We start from the raw sequence: 23,106 nt of genomic DNA, 5'->3' as shown, positions 1-23,106 counted from the left end.
CAATTCTTCATTGTACACAAGCAGGCAAATCACGGCTGACCTTTACAAGATGGCGGATCGGCTCTTCAAATCACTACGGGCGCTGCTATACGGGAGGTTGGGTGATTGGCGATCTAGTCTACTATGGGTGTTATATATCTATGGTCTCCGCTTTGATAAATAGTCAGAAACGAGTCCCGATACGATCATAACGTCTGAGCTGTCAGTTTGGGTTTACGACTAACGGCTGCTTTACACCATACCTTTTTTCATACCGATCCCCAAATTGGGAACCACACAAAAAACTTTCGCTTTACACGATAATTATTTTCATACTTACGATTGCTTACGCTTTCATATAAACAGTTGTCATTATGCCGGCGCCAGACATGTGTTCAAATAAGTGAACACTTATTTGAAGACTTTGCTCACACATTTGGTCACTTATGTGTGTCTCTGCCAGATATGTGTTTAAAGATTTGATCACTTCTTTGAGCTCACAGTTTTCAAATAGACCTCACATAACATGGACGACGATTTGGTCGACACATTTTGCTTATATTATTTATGTGCTAGTAATTATTTATTACACGTGCGTACATTACATTACTTTACTACACTACATTACTTTACTACACTACATTACTCCAGGCGTCATTAATGTCATTTATGTTTTTATGCCCTTTTCGTTTTGGGTCCCATATGTCAGGCTCTCCTTGTAATAATTCAATGAATTCAAACACGCCCTCATTGTTCCACTCCATCGCTAGTTCGCTTGGTTATGGCTTGTTTGTGTACGCACGCGGCACGACAACTCTCCACGGCGACGCTCGCGCTACTGGGCTTCGCGCAGTGTGGCAGGCATGCAAACATTTTGACTTTGTTCCCTTTGATGTGCGCCAAAGAAACCGACACGGAACGGCAAAGCGCACTTAAGTGCGCAAATAAGTGAACACAGTATCAAATGCCCGTGCCACACATGTGAACACTTATGTGAACACTTCTTTGAACACATGTCTGGCGCCGGCATTAGAAGAAATAATATTTTGAGACGGTACTAAATCGTCAAAAAATGGAAGGAACCTTGAACATAACCATATATCACAACGATGAAATCATCTGTCACTAGGGTTGCCAGATGTTCGGTTGTGGACCGGACTAGAAAATTTTGGAAAACCGGAAAATAGAATGCCCGGTTTGTGGAAAATACGCGATATATATTTTATTTACTTATTTAACGCCCAGATGGCTTTTACAGTGGTGGTATAATTTTAATTTGACAGATACTTTGAAACATAAAAAATAAGAATAAAATTACATTTGAAAAAAGCTATGCAACAAGTCATACAAACACAAGAAACAAATATTTGTAGGTTTAAATGATGTGTTTAGGAGTATTGTTGAAATAAATGTTTTAAATGATCCACAAAACTTGCCAAGTTGGTATTGAATATGTCAACATCACCCAAGTAATGATTTCCCATGGTGTGAAGTCGTTGTATCGGAGAGTGGGCAATGTACGAGTAGTTACGCTTATGTGTGCTGCTGTAGAATATTGTATTTTGTCGTGCTGTTACTGTGAGTGTATGTATGTTTATAAGTTGCAGGAGTTCACAACAGTCGAATTTAGAGTTAAGTATTTTGAATAAGAACGTTAAATCGTTTATTTTACGTCTATCTTCTAATGTTTGTATTTTTTGAGTATTTAATAAAAAATTGTTATTATATATATCTCACTCACGAGAGAATTTATAGATCAAAAGCCGTGAGCGCTTCTGGCGGGTGGTAGCAAGACTTGCGGGGGAGAGGGGCGCCAAAAACGCCCTTAACGTTTACCAAAGAGCACTGGCCTATATTGAAAAGTAGTACCCTTTTGAAAACAATACTTACAAAACTTTCAGTTGCTTGGATATTGAACGCGTAAGATTACCTACGCTAGATGAACTAATTGAAATATGGTCACTGTCCCCGTGGAAGCAGCAAACTGGCAGCACTTCAAAGTATTTTTCTTTCACTTGAAGGAAAATCCATTGATATGTGGTGTAGGTTTTTCAACGATGAATCACCACCAAATCTGTTGAAAATGACACAATATGTGTGCAGTGTTCCCGTCTCCAATGCCTTCGTAGAAAGAGTTTTTAGTGTAAAGAGTAATGTATGGACTGATGAAAGAAATCTAATAGGTATAAATACAGTAAAAGGCGAATTATGTGTTTTCTTCAATTTAAATGTCAGTTGCACTGAACCTAAAGATACAATTTCAGGCAATAAACGATTTTTAAAAGCAGTAGCATCTAGTGCCAAAATGTTAAAAATTGATTTTTTGCTTACCAATAGCAATAATAAATATAAGTTTTAATGTTTACTAAGTGTTTCATTGTGTTCACCCCCAGTAATTTTCGGTGATTTTCTGTTTGATCTGGCTAAAATCAAACGGGTTTATGATTATCAAAGGACCCTTTGATTTTAGGACAACTTGTACCAAAAAAAATCAAAGGGGGGACCCTTTGGTAAAAAATGTTCGTTTTTTTTATCTGGACCATCTGGCAACCCTAGCTGTCACTGTCATTTGTGAGCTTTGACACGTTCTTTGTCATTACCCAATCGATGTTTTTGTCTACACGTTCGTCTTTGAACCTTTGTCATAAGATTTTTATAGGTGCATATCATCGATATATTAACTCTAGATATGGCGTGCCATACAAATTCTGTCGAATAATTCAGCCCACCAACGAGTAATTTTATAACCAAACTGATTCCATCGTTTTGCTTCGAAAGGATAATATCTTGGGAGATAAATTTGGTCCTCATAGACCAACAGAAGATAAAAAGCAATGCTTCTTATTTGCGAATCCTGCGAAATAAAGTGCTTTCTTTTCGATAAATGTTTTCGTAGCCCAATTTTTTGAACCAATAATTTTGGTTTCGGCGTCATTTTTAACATCCACACGCCCTGTCTAGACTTTGTTGGTCGATGGTGCATATGCATTGGCAACATTGCCTACCTGATCCACTTTACCTTGATCGGTACGATATTCGTTTAATATATGAGGTGGAACTACCAAAACATAGCAGCGCAGATACCAAAGCAACAGCTTTCATAACCCTGTCTCCATAAATAAACCACTCACCCTGTTTCTATTGATTAATCAAAAATAATGTTACAATACCAAGTTAACTCGTAGATATTCTTTATTCTATGAGTTGACTTATGTAAAGTTCTCGTGTATTATTTCTTCATAAAAGAATGTCGAATCATCAAACATACACCCGAAATTTACAAAATTTAACATTAATTCACACTCACAAACAGTAATAAATACATATTGTAGTTAATACTTTAACTTTGATCAATAGTTTAAGTATAAAATAAATCAAATGCAACATTTTAACGTAAAACTACGTGACTACGTAAAACAATGAGAGATGGCAGAAAAAAAACATGCACGCGAAATTCACAATACCTAACAGTAATACACACTCACATAGAGTAATAACTAGAAATTTTGGTCTTTTTACTGATATCTTTAATATAACATTTTCTCGTAATATAGTTACGTAAAACAGTGACAGGTGGCTTCAAATAATGTCCACCATTTTAAAATTTATGAAAATCGGTATTACCAACTACCAGAATATAACACGTCCCTTTTTTCATCCCGATTAACAAACTGGATGAAAAAAGGTGTCATGTAAAACAGCCATAAGTTCGGGTTTACCTTGGTAGAGAGTACCTTAATATAATCAGTGAAGCTGCTAAAATACCGGTTTGTGAGTACTTAACTCAAGGTACGGACATTTTAGCATTAGTGTTATATTGTATGAATGGCATTGAAGCTAAATCTAGTGTGACAGGAAATTGCATGGCAGCTATCCCGTATGACTAACTTTTGAACTGATTTGTATGAAAAGTGCTGCAAAATGAACTATTATTATTTTACTTTGTGTTATTAATTCAGCTTTAACGGCTAATGATTTTTGTGGTATTTGATGAGACAAGAATGGCGTACGTCATTAAAAAAATTGAGCGAGTTTTGGCATTTTCCATATATCTTCACCCGAATTGCTTCGTTCACGTATTTATTAAATTCATGGGATCGTAAGCCCATATCAGCAATGTTACACGTACTGTATATGATTTTATTACAGGGAAGTATTTGTTTTATCTAAGTCTTTTTATAAGCCCAGAAAAAAATAATTTATAAGGCCTATGAAAACTGCTTTAAAGTTCAAAATCTCCTACTTACGAACCCATTTTCGGTTATGGTTTTATTGTATAGTGTGGCAAATTAAGTTATCTATAAAATGATCGAAAAACATTAAAATATTTGTGCCTGAACATCCACCAAATAAAATAAAAAGCACTTTTTGGCCATGTTTTTTTCTTGCATAAATCAAAACAGGTGGATGGTGTGAAATGGGAATTTAAGCCTTATCGCCATTTACGTAAGGTGTGTTATTGATAGCGCGGCTCGATTCAAAATATTACACGACGTATTGCATTTACTTTAAAGTCGGGAGTCCCCATAGAAAACGAATTTATTTTATAACATCACCTAACTCCATAGATTAAATAATTCACCGATTTTTCACTATTTTCAGATCTGGTCGGTGGTTTTCCATGGTTTATTTTTGTCTTCCATCTTGAGCGGCTCATTTGTGTTTTCCTTGTATTATTAGTTTTATAATCTGTTATCGTCAGTCGGAGATAGCGTTTTTATCGGTGTGGAAAGTTTTTAACTAGTGTAAATCTTAATCAGCGATATTTTCGTGTTAATTTGAGTAAATCGCACCGTTCATCATGGCGGAATATCTTCCTCAACCCCGCCGACCTTGGAGACATAATGTGAAAAAAGAAACCACGGCCAGAGTCGTACCGAAGCCGCATAACATTTCCGAAAACCTCAACTTGAAAATGGACCCATCAATAGTCGGATATTACAGCATCAATCAGAATTACCAGTACGTGGGGGACGCATCTCGTCTAAAATACATCAGATATGCGCCAAGACATGAATTACCATTTGATCTGAACGACAAATTTATAAATGCGGGGATATTTGATCAGAATCAGTTGTTTTTTACCTTCCTGGCTTTCCTGAAAGACAATAAGGCAGTTTTGAGAGTGGTGACGCCCCAATTGCTCGAAGATGCCCCCTTTGTCTGCACCAAGGCCACCTTGACTCACTTCTTCCAGCCTGGTAAGCTGATGATATCCGCTTGCTTGTCCAATAATGTGATATATCTGGCTGCTGCTGCTGAGAGCCGTCCCATTTCTAAGTGGAATTTAATAAACGGGCAGAATGCCGCAGCGTGGGGTCTGAAGTTTCAACAGTTTATGCAAACAAGTAAGTAATTTAGGTAGATATACATCCCCTACTTAATCTTAATCATCAGACTTCTTACCGGACCTCCACCTTTTAACATGGTCATACAAAGTTATATCACATATTCACTCGAGCGATTTTTGGCAGATCATGGCAAATTTGCAAAAAACTTTTTGAGCGATTGCTTGTCATAATTTTGCCAACGGCATCGTTGGCTTTAAACCGCAGTAATCAGTTCAAATGTTAACATATTAATGTTTTGATTAATGATGTCAATTAAATAATGTGGTTAACCAATCAATCATATGTGAATATACATTTCACAGATCTCATTTCTACATAATTCATTCTACTTACATCCTTCCTCTGCCACTTCCGTGCCTCACTGCCATAAATTAGTGTTTGTATCAAAACTCTATTGTGGACTGCTAGCTTAGCTTCTTTGGAAAATTTTGTTATTAGTGCCAAGCACTTCTGTTTTATATATTTTTATCAATTAAAAACAATAATATTTTTCTATCACACGACAGCACTAATTACACTTCAACACAATAGATTACGTTGCGCTCTGTCTCGTCTGTACGGGGCTGCTGGAACAAGACGAAGTGTGTATCACGTGATGCATAAGGTTGTCCCCAGTAGCGACGTGAGACAATTTTTTAAATTTATTTATCAACCCTCTTTTTGGGGGCTTTTACAAGGGAATAGTACAAATTATACATAACTGTACTGCCTCAGTAACAATATTTTGTATTTATTTAGTGATAAATTGAATATGTCCACTGACTCAGTATAATGATTTCCCTTCATTAGTATTCTGGGCAATGAGGAGTACATACGGTAGTTAGTCCCAGAATTTCTGCTCTGAAATAAATCCTTACCTTAATACTACGTAGTGAAATCTGAAAGCTTATCAATGCAAGCAATTCTGGACTGTCAAATGCATAATTTAGAATTTTATATAAAAATACCAAGTCAGTGAAAATCCTTCTGTCTGACAATTTTAGAGTGTTTTAGGTTAAAAAAATGCTTTAATACCCATTTTAAAACTTGTAAAATGTGAAATAATATCACAATATCACGTAAATATCATCGGAAAGCAAAATTACAACTAAATTTTTTACTCCACAGATGTTTATGAATCGCTGGTACATGTACGTTCTGATACACCCTTTATATATTATTTATTTATTAACAGACATCGTCCAAATTACAAAATAATAACACAATACAGTAAAATGAAAAATACAGGACTAGACAAAGGTACATGAAAGCAAAGACATAAGGCAGATATAATATAAGAAAATAAAGAATCAAGTCAAGAATACGCCGTGGGTCAGGACCACAGGACACTTATAATATTCCGTCACTTGTTTAGCGACTGGCAAAAATCATTCAGACTTATCCCAAAAAAGTTAAGGTTTTGACTTGAGTTGACCAGTCTACACATTCTGGACAATGGTGAATAATATCCACAATTTGTCGAATGATGGTTGAGGAAGAGCATTTCATTATTTCTGAGTCTGTGCGAGGGGATATTGAAGGGAATGAGTTGCAGTAGAGTAGTTGAATCAATAATACCATTTATAATTTTGAAGAAGCAAATGAGGTGATTTCTTTCCCGACGGACTTCCAAAGGAGAGAGGTTTAGAATTAGTTCAATTTCATCATATTATGAGTATTTGCCTTTTTCTAATCCTAGCCTCCTAGCAATCCTATTGTTAATTGTTGATACTAATTATTAAAAAAATGATCTCAGAGGTACCAGGGGGTGAGGTTGACACGGAGAAGCTTGCGTTTGGCATCGAGCGTTTTCTGTGCGTATTCCAGTCCCAGTTGGACGAGCATACCATCATGTACTCTGGGACCGTGGATGGCATCCGGCTACGAGGAAAGACACCCGTGGAGGATAAAGAGGACAAATTGTCGGTCCTGGAGATGCTGAATGGAGCAGACCTGGTGGATCTTCACACCATGATGGACAGCAAGGGACCTAACAAGAACAGGTAAACAATATCCTGCAGAGACAGTGCAAATGACAACATCCTAAAAAGATAATTATTGTGGAAGTCCCTGTAAGAACTAGCACTGACGAAATCTTCAACAATCTTAAGGCGATGCACTACGTCGTGTAATATTTTAAATCTAGCCGCTATCAATAACACACTTTACGTAGATCGCGATAAGGCTTAAATTCCCGCTTCACACCATCCGCCTGTTTTGATTTATGCAAGAAAAAAACATGACCAAAACGTGCCTTTTATTTTATTTTGTGGATGTTCAGGCACAAATATTTAAATGTTTTTTGATCATTTTATAAATAACTTAATTTGACACATTATACAATAAATTCTGAACCGAAAATGGGTTCGTAAGTAGGAGATTTTGAACTTTAAAGCAGTTTTCATAGGCCTATACATTATTTTTTTCTGGGCTTAAAAAAAAAAAGACTTATCTAAAAAATACTCGATTATTTCAAAGGCCAAGATGTATTCTACTCGCAGTATTTAAATAAAGCATCTGAAACATTTCTAGGCGACCAAATTTTCAAACCAAAAACACATGATTTTGCATTACTACGTAATGCATCGCCTTAACAACATGTCAATTAAACATATCTATTCTGAAACAATACCCCTTTATTTTGGGGTATTATGCCATGTTACGCTACCTCCTTCTTTAGCCAATGTTTTAGACAGCTTCTCAATGTCCATCATCAGGACATCTTCCCTGATGATGGACCCTCATGGGATCAATCACTAGCAATGTGTCATGATTCATTTTATTAAGAGTACCCACGGTCAATATTTTCGTACGGCACAAAGTGTCGACCCAATTGAACGGGAGCCGTGAGCTCAGAGCGTATGAACAATAAGGATTCTGCGGTCGCCTGATACGGCTCCCCCAATGCGGCTCCTAGCTCCCAGCGTAAGAATGATCATACGACTCTTGGTACCGGTACGCCACCATGAGCAAAATAAGATCCTAGCAGATAGTAGGTGTAGGTAGCATCAGAAAGAAATATACAACGTGCATTCCAGTTTATATGACACTGTTTGCAATATAGCTTGCTATCTTATCATGTTAATTCCTGGAACTGTAATGTAGAATGATGACTCACTGTACTTTGTTAGCAAATTAACGCACACTGGGAGAGAAGTGAATATTAAATTTTCCTTGATATATAACACCTACAAAACTTGCAAGATTGTTATTCAGTGAAACCTCTAGCTATTGTTCTTGAAGTGACCTATTGAAAAATACAATGAATGGTGAGCTGCACAGTTATCTACAAATAATAAAATATTTAATTGTTTTACACCCATTGATGTGTCAAGGTTTGTAGTCATCGATGCCTTTTTGTTTGCGGAATATTTTATAGGTAAAGTTTTCATAAACTTAAAGGTGGGATCAGACTTCAGATCAGATCTCGTGAAAATTCACTCGTATGTATGTTCATTTTTATTTAATTCCGCGTTCACACGACACATACAAAATAACATAGATATGAACATTTACACGTCCTTTCCCAATATAATATCGTCGAACGAAGTTGTGCACCTTGGAATCGTGCATATTCAACAGTGCACAACACTGTGTTTCATCAACTTATGGAAAAAAGCATCGGGTGGTATCGAGACAGCTCGGCCCGCCGAAACGGTGACATGAGTGAGACAGTGATGGAAAAACACGTGTCGGAGCAGTGCAGATATATAACTCATCCCATGCACTATCGATGCATGCGCGAAGCGCTTTGAATTTTGCACCACTTTTATCGCCGGGACGAGTCAGCGCTACCAGAGATTGGACAACACTCTTGTCCAGGCCGTTGCACAGTGGCAGGGAGCGCTTCTACACCAGAGATGGAGAATTCCACTCAAGCCACCATAAAGTCCTAATATGTTCATCAATTTATTCATTTTTTATTTATTAATTTATTTATTTCTATATTGTTTTTTTATGTATTAACTTGAATGTAAACTTTTATGGCAGGCAGAGCATTGCACACACCGCTCTGTCCAGCTGAAATAAACATTACTATCATGCTTAATCCAATATGTCTAAAATGGATTAATTTAGAAATACTAATTTACAAAGTTAGCACTACAACAATCACACATTGGCACTCATGCGCGGTGAATCTAAACGATTTCGCAAGATTTTCAGCGTGTCCTCTACTCTCGAGATGATATTGAAAACGCTGACGGAGGAGTATTATTTATTCAATTGTTTTACAAATGTAACTTAGTGGAGTAAATGAATCATTGCAGTACTCCTAGTAATTCATTTGCTACACCCATATTAAATACTGGGTGCATTTTAAAAGTGGAATGCACTGCTGGCAATTCCTGTCACGAGATGACTGAGGAATATAATTAATAAATAATTTCCGTTGAAGGAGTTTAAATTGTCATTTCGATCCGTTTTAGACATAATCAGAAATGATTGGGTCTTTGAAAAATTAAATTTGACTAGGTTATTCTTACCCCAAGAGGAAACCATCCATTATCTGCATCAAAGTCCTCCGAGCTGTTGCAGTTTGTGTGTCCTCTGGGGGCTTGTCAAATAAAAAGTTATCATGGCCTCTGATTATAACATCCCGTAATTTCTCGCGAGTCTGCTCTAAGTACATAATATTTGCCATGGAAGATTGTAAAATAAAGGCCTGATTCTGCCAAAACACGTTAGCCTTTAGGTGTTTAAGTTGGTGCACACAAAAATTGTGTTTCATTAATATTGTGAGATAGGTTTATAGCATCTACATTGACTTCCACAGTATATGACAGAGACCGAGGATGAGAGAGACAGAAGCAGCTATGTAAGCCACTGTAGGTAGTAAGGCTCTCTCTGTTCGCAGCTCGCAGTTAAGAACTATACTCCATACAATACTCGTTTGTTACAATAAAACATTTTTAGCGATGCTACCTACCTGTCTACGAGTACCTACTTACGACGTCTAGAGCTACCTACAACAATACGTTGCGAGTTGGACTAGCACATTACGCGCATTCGCTAGAAGGTTCTAGCCTATTGCCTAGGCATAATTCCAGTGCCATCGAAACTACCAGACGAATCTCGCTGAAGCGAGTGACCCGTAGTTTACCAGCGATCTCGCACAGCTACTGATGCCATCGGCCGGGCTATGTAAATAGGCCAGACGCAGTCAGTCAGTCATCAGTCGTTCAACAATTTACAATACTTCGCGAGTGACCTCTGCTGCGCACAGGACAATATACCCGGCTCTGCACGGTTCATTAATGGACTCGAACGGGATCACAGCGCCCTGGTTCCAGCACATCTGACCAGCGCTACATCCACGCACCTAGACCACGCGGCATCCTCGCTGGTCTATGCATCTCCCGTACAACCGCCGGTCAGGTCCACCGCACCTTTCGGCTTCCCTGTCAGTACTGGAGCACCCGGAAGACCCATGGTCTTCACCAGTAACTGATACGTCAACGAGTCCGGTCACCAGCAGCAGCGTCGACTCACTGACCCGCACATTGACCAGCACGTCACCGTCTGCATCCGGAGTTTTCATCATCGGTCCTCAAGTCATCTCTTATATGGCAACCTGACTCAACACTGTGCATCATCTTTCATTTCGTGCCTCCTCACCAGATCCCCAAACATTTTATAATTTCTAAAAAATTATGAATGTGTAATATTAAATTATTATTTAATTCTTCCAGGAATCAGAAGGCACGAAAATTCTGGTCGCAGGCGTACCTCGCTGGTCTGAACAACATTGTCATTGGACACCGCAACAAATCCGGAGTTCTGCTTTCTGTGGAAGAATCTTCCCCCACTGAGATGACACGGTCCGCCAATGTAAGAATATTGTTTCAATAATCCTACGAACCAATTCTAATGCATGGTAGTGAGGCATGGAAATGGCAGAGGAAGGATGAAAGGTAAAACAATGTACAATATAAGTGGATGAATTTATGTATTTGGGAAGTATGTTTACGAGAGATGGAAAGGCTTATTGTAAGAAGGTTAAATGCAGGAAACTCCATCTTGTAAATCTTCTAAACAAAATACTAAAAGCTTTACTAATAAAAAAACACTTATCAACTGTTGAATGGTATTTTAGTTACACATTGAATGTGTTTTTTGATTTCTTACTATGTAATAACATTTTTCTTTAACTGTGCTTCGAATTCGCATTTATTTATGTATGCACATGTGCCGTGCATCCGTAAAGAGTCCCAAATGTCAGATTTGTTTACTGTTATCTGGGAATTCTAAGCAAACTTATCGTATTAATGTATAATGGCTATCAGGATGAATCGCTGGCTTACCTTCAGCGATCGGGTGCCGATTGTTTATCTGACTCCAAATTATAAATCAAAACACCGATTGTAATAAATTGAACTTTATTGTTCATTTAAATTTACAGACGAATCAATCGTAAATTTATCAGAAGGAAGGGAATAAGAATGAACTGTCAACGAAGGGAGAAAGATCCCAAATAATATTAAAAATGGACAGTGTTTGACAGTTTGAGGCATTGTGGCGATCCTCTAAATGTTGCCAGCGGCAAAAAGGAATATTCCGCTTAAGTAATTGTTAGTTCTTGTTCCCGACAGTATGAACAAGATTAAAAGAGAAGTGACAGTTTTCTTGCAGATTCTCTATATAAATGGAATGTGTATTCAGTAATATTTTTCGACATTTTGAGTAAAAACATACATACATGTTTTCGTGTTTGAAATTAAAATATTCCAATTTATAAATATTAATATATTTTTCAAATACAAAATCTAAATAGTAATTTTATCTTGTTTCTAAAATGGTTTTTGTTTTGAAGAAATATATATAGCACATTTAAAACAACTACATTCAAAGAGAAATTTCAAATGATTCAAGTTTATACAACAAATAAACTACCCTCTTCTGCTGTATAAACAATGTGTGCAATTTTTTATGGTTGTTATATATCAGTTTACTTAAATTTAGTTAAGGTTTTTATATACACGGTTGTTTATCAATTGTATAAATATGTTTATGAGTAAGGCTGTTTGTCTTTATTTAGACAAGAAACTCTTATAATCGGTAATCGTATCAGTATGTCAGTTCTTTTATCCTCTCTGTTTTTTTTTTTTTTTTTTTTTTTTTTTTTTTTTTTTTTTTTTTTATAGTCGGAGGCGGTTTACTTACGTTCCCCGCGAGCACTTAGGCCATAGGCCCATTGTACTATCTCCCATTTTACCTCATTCCCTTGCCAGTAACCCGGTCCCTTTTATGAAGTTCACCAGGGCTGTCATTGGATATGTGGCGATGTCTTCTGGTTCCACACTGTGTCTTCCCAGGTATCTGAGCCTTATTCCCAGCAGAGCGGGGCATTGGCACCATAGGTGAATTGGAGTCTCTTCCTCCTCTTCACATTTCCTACAGATGTTGGTGTTTTCCACTCCCAACAGTTGCATGTGTCTCCTGAGATGGCAGTGTCCCGTTAATAGTCCTACCAGTTCCCTCAGTGAGTTTCTGTCCATATCGAGTAGTTGCCTGGTTCGGTTAGGGTCCGGTCCGTTTATGAGTATTTTAGATTGCCTCATTCCGGGTGCCTTCTTCCATTCCTTCCAGTGTTGGGATTTGATCCACCTCTTGATATGTAGTTTGGTGTGGCAAGCTGCTACTCCTACGGCCGGCTCAGATCCCACAAGTGGTGCTTTCGCCCCTTTCCTTGCTAGTTCGTCAGCCCGCTCGTTGCCCTCAATACCTTTATGTCCCGGTACCCAGAGCAGGGTTACTTTATTGATGGTCGCCAGTTCTATTAGGATAGTCCTGCATTCCATCACCAGTCTGGAGTCACATCGGTTACTTTCCAGTGCCATTAAGGCCGCCTGGCTATCAGAACATATGTTTATGTTCTTATTTCTGTACCCGATACTCATATTCTCCTGTGCGCAGACTAAGATGGCTTTCATCTCAGCTTGAAACACAGTGCAGTGCATTCCTAGAGGTATACTGAGTTCCCTCTTAGATCCCTGTAGACAGACCCCGGCCCCTGTTCCTTCCTCCATCTTGGACCCGTCTGTGAACCAGATTAGTTCCTGTTTGGAGTTTGGACCTGGGACCGTGTCCCATTCCTCCCTTGTGGGGTACGTCACTTTAAACAGCTGTCCGAAGAAGTATTCGGCTTGTTTGCCGTCCTGCTTCATCCCAGCCGTCGGACTAATTGCCCTCAGTCTTATTCCTATCTCCGTGTGACTGTTTCTGGGCAACTCTCCTCTCCATTGGCCATTGCAATGTAACCTGTAGGCTGCCGCCATCGCCGCCCCCTCTATTTCTATGTTTAGTGGGGGTAGGTTCAGCAGCACTCCCATGGCTAGTATTGGAGTGGTTCTCATGGCTCCTGTGATGCTTCTGCATGCAAGTCCCTGTATGTGATTGAGTGTGACCATCACTGTTTTCAGTGTTGTTCTCCTCCACCAGACCAGGGCTGCGTGCATGATCCTTGGTTTTACAACGGCTGTGTAAAGCCATTGCATCATTTTAGGTTTGAGACCCCACGTTCTGCCGCAGATTCGCCTAGTTGCCCACATCAGAGCACAGGCCTTTCTGCCTACAGTTTCCACCTGGTTTTTCCAGCTCAGTTTGGCATCTATGATGACTCCGAGGTACTTAACCGTGTCAGAGGGTTCTAATTCCTTTCCATAGAAGGTTGGATTGCTCCATCCTTCTAGTTTCCTTTTACGCGTAAAGATTACTAGTTCTGTCTTGTCTGGGTTGACTGACAGTCCTGTTTCTTCACACCATTCTTCCACTGTTGCCAGTGTTGACTGTATAAGGCCTCGGGTTGTGTCTGCATCCCAACACCTTATTATGGTTGCAATGTCATCCGCATACCCTTGCGTATATAGGCCCCTGTTGTTGAGTTTCCGGATGAGGTTGTCCACCACCAGGCTCCACAGCAAGGGTGATAAGACCCCTCCCTGTGGACACCCTCGTGTCACCAGCACTTTGATGCTTACCTCACCCCTTGTCACCGTAAGTATCCGGCCTGAGAGCATGTTCCTCAGCCACCTTCTGGTGGTTTTGTCGAGTCCATGTCTTTCTGCCGCTTCATCAATGGATTTAATAGTGGTGCAGTTAAATGCTCCCTCTATATCCAGGAATAGCCCTACCGCCAGTTCCCCAGTCGCTTGTGCCTGCTCCAGTTTGTACACCAACCTGTGCAGTGCCGCGTCGACTGACTTACCTGCTTGGTAAGCAAACTGTAACTCGTGGAGGGGCTTCTCTTTCAGTGCCCCGTCCCTTATGTGCCTGTCCATTAGCCTCTCCATTGTCTTCAGAAGAAATGAGGTGAGGCTAATTGGGCGGAATGCACCTGGTTGGTCGTAGTCAGCTCTCCCCGGTTTGGGTATGAACACTACCCTTGTCTTCCGCCATGGTATGGGGATGTATCCGAGGGCACAGCATGCCCTCAGGATCTTCGTCACCGGAAGTAGGATTGTATCTAGGCCCCTCTGTAGAAGTGCCGGAAAGATTCCATCCTCTCCTGCGCTTTTAAAAGGGTCAAACCCTCTGATTGCCCATTTAACTCTGGAGGGAGTAACTATTTTAGCCGCAGTGTCCCAGTCCTTACCTTCCCGTGTAACTCGGGCTGGTGGTGGACCGGTATCATCTGCTTCTAACTTTTTGTAGCCGGGAAAATGTTTCCCCAGCAGTACCTCCAACTCCTCCTCCCAACTGTTGGTATATCCTCCATCAGCTTTTTTGAATGGGCCTTTTGCTGCCCCTGGGTCTTTTGCAAGAATTTTTTGGATTCTTGCAGTCTGTGGGATGGTTTCCACCTCCCCACAGTATTTCTCCCAGGAGCATGTTTTGGCTTTCTGGATTGCCACCTTGTACTCTTTCTGGTATTGCTTGTGGGCATCCCAGTTTCCTGACTTTTTGGCCTTGTTGAAAGCTTGCCTTACTATTTTCCGTAGCTCCTGCAGTCTTCTGCTCCACCACGGTGTTTTGTCCCTGGTACTTGTCTTCAGAGGGCAGCTATTTTCGTATGCCCTTATCATTGAGTCCCTCAGTACTTCTACTGCGTCCTCAATTTCTTCGGGGCAGCCGTATTTAGCTGGGAATCTTGTCATTCCTATATTTAGTTCCTCCGAGTATCTAGTCCAGTCAGTTGCTTTTGGGTTCCTATATGTATCGGTCCCCGTTTTGCTTGTTTCTCCCTCTAGTTTAAATTCTATGTGTCGGTGGTCCGACAGGGATGGTTCGTCCGATACTCTCCATCCTGAGACTCTTAATGTTCCTAGGGTGAGGTCTATCACCTCCTGTCTGTTACTTATAACGAAGGTGGGTTCCCTACCTCTATTAAGAATCTCAAGGTTCACTGTCATCAGGTATTCCAGGAGGTCCTGTCCTCGTTTGTTGATGTCCGTACTCCCCCACACAGTGTGGTGCGAGTTAGCATCTGCTCCGAGTATCAGTTCCCTACCCTTCTCCCTGCAGTCTTGGACGAGTCTCGTTATTTCCCTTGAGGGTGGTGGTTCCACAGAGTCATAGGGCATGTATGCTGATGCCACAACTACTTCCCTGCTTCTTTGGTCCAGCGTGACCTGTAGCTTCACAGCCACTAAGTCCCTACTGCAGTGTTCGGGTAGCAGTGTGCCAGGTATCCCTCTGATGAGAATACAGGCCCTGGGTCTGTCCCCCGACTCGTTATAATAGATTAGACCTTGGTTCATGTTTAGTCCTCTGACCTTCCCCCTATAAGTCCAGGGTTCTTGGATCAGCGCGACGTCCACACTGTCCCGAGTGACTCTACTGCTAAGCACTGCAGTCGCTGCCGGACTGCGGTGCAAGTTTATTTGAATGAACTGTAAGTTTTTAGCCATTACTGCCTAATCCTTAAGTCATTCCTCCTATTTACGCTCCTCGGTGTTAGGAGAGCGCACCGTGAAAGTGGCCTTCCTTATCCCGACATGCGCCGTCATCCCCATCTCCCTCAGCACCTTCACACTTTCCTCGTCCACACTCATGATCAGGCGATACATGTTCTTATCCCTGATCGAGTCGTGGACGATCCATTTTTTTGTGTGTAGCCGGGGAGTCTGGTTCTCCAGCAGTTGTAGCAACCTATCGGTGCTTACTGCTCCATTTTCGGGGATTACTGCCATAACCTTTACGTACTTTGGCAGTTCCTGCAACCCCACCACCTCCAGGTCGCAGCCCTGCCATTTCCATATGGTCGGCACCATCTCCCTCAGCCATGTCTCTGACTCCTTGTCGGAGCAGGTCATTTTCAGGACGCCCCTCTGAGTGAAGCATTCGTCGAATCTGGGTTTGAACTGCCCCTTTGGGATGCTCAAAATCAGATCCGCGGCCGCCTCACTCACGAGGGCCTCCTGCTCTTTTGTAAATTCTTCCTCTCTGTTCCTATGTACTACAGCCACTCGAATTTTATTTCCAGCGGCTTCCGCATAGGTAGCAGAGGTGAGAATTCCTCGGGGCTTTTTCCTGGAATTTCCCGGTGAAAGCCCCAAGGGTTTAGGTTCTGGTGAGGTTCTTCTCCTCTTCCCAGCCTTCTTTTCCCCGGGCGTTCCAGGTTGCTCCCGGTTACCTTCTGCGGTCCCCGTTAGCTTCCGGTCTGTCCCTGGTTTGCCTTGCCTGGTTCCGGCCTTCGAGGTCCCTGGTTGTCCCCAGCGGACTTTTACAGTCCCTGGTTGTTCCCGGTTTCCTTCCTGCCGCCCCTGCTTCTCTCTTTTGAGTTTTCTCCTCGCAGCCCCACTGAGTTTCTTCCCACTGATGTGAATTTTCTTCACATCGTCTGACAGGGACTTTACCTTGTCTTCCTCAGCGGTGGTTGTTGGAGTGAGTCTCTTCTTTAAGTCCCCCCCTCTCCGCTGGTTCCCCGAGGGCCCCAGTTGGAGTCGGGGGTTCTTAAAGAAGTTATTTTCCAGGTCCCCTGATGGTCCCTGCATTTCCACGTCTGGATCCCCTGGGGGATCCCGCCGTGTTGCGTCCGTCGGAGGTCCTTCTTTATGGTTCCCAGAGGGCCCCTCAAGGGAAGAGTCCACCAGGGTGGTCCCATCTCTCCTCTCCACTTCCTCTTGGTTCCTCAAAGGCCCCAAGAGGGATGAGTCCACCGAGGCGGCCTCAACTCCTCCTTCCACTCCCCCTAGGTTCCTTAAAGGTCCCTCGTCAGTGTTGTTTTGGTTTTTGTTTTTACAGTCCATATTTGGTCCCACGAGTATCTAGGGAAATAAAAGGTCCACCCCAGCAGAGCCCCGAATGCTGGGGTAAGGTCTGTATACTCCGAGATGCGACCTTGTGTCTCGGAGGAACCGTTCGTGACACTGTTCCCCAGTGTCATTCAGCCCTGAGCACGGTATCTCACACCTTAGCTTGGGATGGCTATTGCAGGTCGTGTTTCCACTCCCTGAGCGATGGGTTCGCCACACTCCCTACGCTATCCTCTCTGTTGGTAGAAACCTAATTGCTAGCTCTCCTCTCTTCTGAACTGGAGGGGCAAACCTATGTACTAGAGACATCTCTTGGAGAACAATATAAACTCTGTGAGCTATCAGCACTAGAGACATCTATGCTACGCAGCTCGAACTATCACATTCCATTAATAGAGGACTGAAAGCGGTAGTGGCTGATAAAAAAATATCCAAAGAAAAGAGGCTATTACACAGTGGAGTGTTGATACCAACCCTGATGTATGGCAATGCAACTTGGAACTCTCAGAGGAAGGATGAAAGTAGACTGAATACTGTAGAAATGAGATCTCTGAGGCGTATGTGTGTTAAAAGTTTGTACGGTAGTGTGCAATGACGCTGGAATTGCGTCACCTTAAGTTGGGGCAGAAAAAGGCGTTATCCTTTCTCTGTTCCAGGAGACTTGTAATTTGAAAAGGAGATTACGCTACCCCAACCAACACACAAAGTAATCGCCAGATTTCTGCACTTACCAGGGTGGTGATGATTTGGTTTGATGCCCAGCGGGGCCTGCACTTGGGAAGAATGTTTGATTTTTTTTTTTTTTTTTTTTTTTTTTTTATAGTGAATACCTCACAAGAGTCCCAACTGCTCCCGTCTGGAGCCAGTGAGACTATGGCATCCCCAATTGGGGGATGTTGTGAGGCTGAAGGTAAGTGGGGAAGGGAAAGAGGAAGGTGGGGAAGTACCTGGCTATTCAGATCTAGTCACTAAACACGGCTAAAGCCATTTGGAGCAACGTTTCAATTCTGAATGGTGGTCTTACACCAGGGCGATGCTGGTAGTATCTTCCACTCTGGAACGTGCCGCAAATATACTATATATTATTTTAATTAATTAATTGTGAAATAATACAAATTAATCAAATAAAATTTATTTGCGCACGCCGGGTTCGAACCCGCGACCTTCGGAATGGCAGTCCAATGCGTTACCACTGGACTATGCCGGCCGTCATAGTCCAGTGGTAACGCATTGGAGTTAACGCATTAATCACAAGTCACATTTTTCACACGAGCTAATGCACACAATCGGCGAGCATGTGCTACGAATAATGAGAGTAAAACGGCGGATTTTCTCTCCGGTCTCTTTACGATGACGGTCGAATTGTTACTTGCCGAAATTTTCTCGATGCGTTCCTGTCATGTACCAAAATCAAGCGCGGAGTTTGAATTCCTGCTCTATGGTTGGTGGGAGCAGAACAAAGTTGATAATTCCAGAAGAATGACAAACATCATAACGAAAGAGTCCGTGTTAAAAATGTGGCAATCTGTAAAGCGTACAGGCTGATGTAAAGATTAAGAAAGTGTGTGAGAGATGTGGGAGATCCGGAAAGAATGAAGGCTAATGTAATTGTACTGAATAAGGGACACTTAATTGATGTTTTCAGAATTCTTGGAGCCCGCAAACCTGCCTGATGCTTTGCGATAGAACCTTAAGCAGTCTGAAGAAAACCCTGGTGGAGAAAGCGTCCAGTATGTCCCTGAAGCACGACTTGGAACCTGGCAACGTTCCCAAAATAGAAATGTTCTTTAAACGTGAAGATAACGACTTGGTTCAGGTCACCTCTGGGACAAAGGACTTTCCCAATATCTGGTACGATCAGTTGATGTAAAACGTAAAAATTTTAAAGACGGCAATCTGATGTTAAATCATTTTTTCAGCAGACCAAAAAACTCCCCTCAGGCTAATCTGTTCACCTTAGTGAACAGCTCATACCGTCTCCCTTACTTTTGTGTTTAGAATACAATCTTAACGGTCTAGAAAGAGAAAACACCACACTTTATATTCAAATCTACAAGTTAACCACAAGATAATTAAAATGTATACCTCTATGCAATTTGAGAAAAAATTTGGAAATTTTTAAATCATTATTTTTATATGAAATGAACAAAAATGAAGATGATAATAATGTTTATAATACATTTGTTTAAAATAGAATGTGTTTTTTCAGTTATCAGTAATATTAGTTCAGGGTTTAGACGAAAAAACGTAAGGCGAGTCAGTAATAAAACTTTTATTGATAACCGGTTATGATTCCAACATTTTTACAGATCGACATTTTTTTTGTAATTTTTTTTATTGTTTTTTATGAACCGATGTTCTCTGCCATTTTGTTACAACATCATCATGGAACTAAATTGCGTTTTCAAATTGAAATTGTAGGCCGAATTGCAGTTTTTGATTAGGAATTCAGATTACAGATTGCTGCCTTTGAAATTATATGACTCAAATTTTATGTTATTTTTTTCCTTTTAGACAAAATAGTAAGTAAGATTATAAGGAAGTTTAAATGAAATTATATATTTTTTAATATAACTATACATTTTTAAGAAAATTATATTATTTATTTAAGAAAATTATAATACATTTTTAAGAAAATTATAATATATATTTTTTTTGAAAATTTTAATATTTTTTTAGGAATTTTTTAATATTTTTAAAAGGATATTATAAGAAATACTTTTTTAAGAAAATTATATTTAATATTCAGTGTCCGTAAACTAGTGACAAGATATAAGTGACCGTATCTTTTTTTGATTTTTCTGTTTTCGTTTAGGAATCTCTAATATTGTCTTCAATAATTAAATATTACAATTTGAGGTTTTCCTCATTAAGTTATTCCAAAAATAAAATATTCATCCTAGACAGAAAAGTGAACAGATGTCGCACATTAAAATTAAAATAAAATATTTATCTAAGACACTGTCTAGATTGCGTTTAGTCCCGTAGTATGCATAGCACAAAGGATAACAAATTATTATAAGCAATAATTAGTCGCCTGAAATATCCATACAAATTAAAAATATCTCCCGAGTAAAAATAAATGCCGCCGTAAATAAAAAAAAATAAAGTTGATTGTTTACAGGTGAAAAAATATAATAAGCAGTAATTATTGATTGAAATACTACTAGTACATATTGAATTATTTGGCGTGTTGGGAATAAGCCGACGTTGCTCAGTGGTCCAGAGCACCTGACTGGACATCAGAAGGTGCGGGTTCAATTCCCGTCGGCGGCATTTATTTTTACTCAGGAGATATTTTCAATTTTGTGGATATTTCAGGTGACTAATTATTGCTTATAATAATTAAATTTGTTATCAACATTTTTTTACAAACTTATAATAATAATAATAATAATAATAAATATAATAATAAATGGTGCTATATTCTTGTATAGGGGCATTTTTGCCCAATTTTGTAATGTTTTTATCATACTTTCCATTCCATTTTACATTTCATTTTTCAATTTCCATTACATAATACCAGATTACTAGAAGTCTGAGTTTTCTTTTAAGTGCAGTAATTCTGGGACTAGAACTTACGTGGGGCTTCGATACCTCGAGTCCCGCTCGCCCCCGCATCGCTTCCCCTCAACGCGGGCGCCCGGCTGGCCCAGGCGTCCGCCTGGGACCAATCAACGTGCCCCTAAGCAACGTTGTACGGGGCAATATTTTGAATTGATGATTTATTGAAATGTTTAGACTAAGTTTGAGAGAGTTTGGCCGTAGATATTACGAAATAAAATACATTGATAAAACGGCCGGACTCTCCTAAACATAATTAGTTAATAAAAATTAGTATTAATTTAGAATTAAGAAAATTAATTACGATTTCCCCTGAATATGTTGGGCCGGGGACCCCACACTGAATGAATGTATGTACAAATGATTAATAAATAAAAATGCCAGAGAGGAGTGGTTAGGATCCATTAAAAGAGCATAAAGAGTAGAGTAGTTCTAAAGGTTGTGACCTCCGCTAATTAAATCTTAGCGGACGTCACAGCCCGCGGATCATCAACAACCCGCGAATGAAGGCAGCGCGTCGACCCCGCCCTCCCCAAAGTCGGGAGAGGGGGATTGCACAATAAATACGGCGCGCCAGCCTTCAGCTCGCTCTCTCTGCCTTGGACCGCCACCAGCTATTCTACTCTGCTCTTCCCGACCACTTCTCTCTGGATCTGAACTTGGATACTTCTTTGACTTGGCTCCCCCCTGGATTTCTGCCCCTGCCTGCCTCCTCCCGCACCGAGGATAAAGCAGATTCCGGCCCCGAACTGAGCAAGGATAAAGAAGATTCCTGTACCGACCGGAGCAGGGATAAAGTAGATTCCTTTACCGACCCGAGCAAGGGTAAAGCAGATGTCTACCCGGACCTAGCGGCTAACTACGGACTGACCGGCCCCCTATTTTACAGTCTGTGTAAAAGACCTAGCTGGTCGATTACAAGTATAATATGTACTACTTATTTCCCAGAATACTAATGGGGGGTAACAGTGGATTCTTCAGATTCAATTTATCACTTATTATATACAGAATATTGTTGCTGGGGCACTATTATTGTGAAAAAGCCCCTAAAAAGGGCGTTAAAAAATATTTATAATGTATTTTAAATATAAATACATTGTATATATATATAAACTTTCAGAAAGAAGAATAAGCACAGATTTAATACTGTTACAAAGAATACTACATTTTAAAATTGACTGTCCCGAATTACTTCAATGTATCAATATCCATGTTCCCAAAAAATCATGCTGACATTTCTTACCTTTTTACTTCAATAACAGCAGGACACTAGCTTACCAAAATTCTCCCATTCCGAGACTTCACAATCTCGGAAACAAATATTCTGATCTGGGTTATATACAGGGTTTTCCATTAAGAGGTGTTATTTTGATATTCAATCGTAAAAGATCAATGGTTTCGTTGCTTGTGTGGCACGTAGCGCCGTCTTGTTGAAAGTAAACTTTGTCCAGATCAATACCATCCAATTCCGGCCATAAAAAATCATTAATCATCTCTCGATAGCGATCCATTCACCGTAACTGTTGCTACAGCCTCATTTTCGAAAAAGTAAGGTCCAATGACTCCGCCGGACCATAAACTGCACCAAACAGTCACACGTTGAGAATAGAGAGGCTTTTCAACAATAACTCTTGGGTTTTCTGAGCCCCAGATGCGACAATTTTGCTTGTTGACGAAGCCACCGAGGTGGAAATGGGCCTCATCACTCAAGATAATTTGCATTTGATTCACTCAAGTGAATTTTAATAATTTCAATGCGTTGTTGAAGCGTGTATCGTTCCATTTTTATTAATGGTATAGTTTCTACTTGTCAAATGTCAAAAAATGACAGCTTCAAGAGTAACATCTATCGAAATAGCGGGGTATTCAAAATAACACCTCTTATTGGAAAACCCTGTATTTCATCTTAATACTAATCAGTAAAAATGTTGTATATTCTATCACTTTTATTCTTCTAGACACAAATAGACCTATGTACCCATATAACTTCTCCGCTTGTACTATTTTGTTTTGTTGAATCTTTTAAATTCAATTATATG

The 23,106-nt window shown here is 40.2% G+C and overlaps 1 protein-coding gene across 1 annotated transcript; it reads left to right on the top strand.

The window, feature by feature from the left end:
• The first annotated feature begins 4,591 nt into the window (after positions 1 to 4,591).
• On the top strand, positions 4,592 to 19,384 carry LOC149409689 (decapping and exoribonuclease protein Rai1-like). The gene is made up of 4 exons (XM_089649677.1): positions 4,592 to 5,327; positions 7,066 to 7,312; positions 11,000 to 11,138; positions 19,149 to 19,384. Exons 1-4 carry the CDS (start codon positions 4,781 to 4,783, stop codon positions 19,371 to 19,373), a joined length of 1,158 nt encoding a protein of 385 aa, XP_089505803.1. The 5' UTR covers positions 4,592 to 4,780; the 3' UTR covers positions 19,374 to 19,384.
• Positions 19,385 to 23,106: the final 3,722 nt, after the last annotated feature.

Source organism: Hesperophylax consimilis, chromosome 30 (genome assembly GCF_061612785.1).
Source record: "Hesperophylax consimilis isolate HC1 chromosome 30, BYU_Hcon_1.0, whole genome shotgun sequence".
NCBI lineage: Eukaryota > Metazoa > Arthropoda > Insecta > Trichoptera > Limnephilidae > Hesperophylax > Hesperophylax consimilis.
Note: the sequence above shows the minus strand (reverse complement) of the source record. Positions and strands in the feature narration are given on the sequence as shown.

Bases quoted from the DNA above. Each gene is read 5' to 3' on its own strand.
- LOC149409689 (XM_089649677.1), top strand. From the start codon at position 4,781: ATGGCGGAATATCTTCCTCAACCCCGCCGACCTTGGAGACATAATGTG. The intron at 7,313-10,999 runs GTAAACAATATC...TAATTCTTCCAG, and splicing joins AAGGGACCTAACAAGAACAG to GAATCAGAAGGCACGAAAAT. The intron at 11,139-19,148 runs GTAAGAATATTG...TGATGTTTTCAG, and splicing joins AGATGACACGGTCCGCCAAT to AATTCTTGGAGCCCGCAAAC.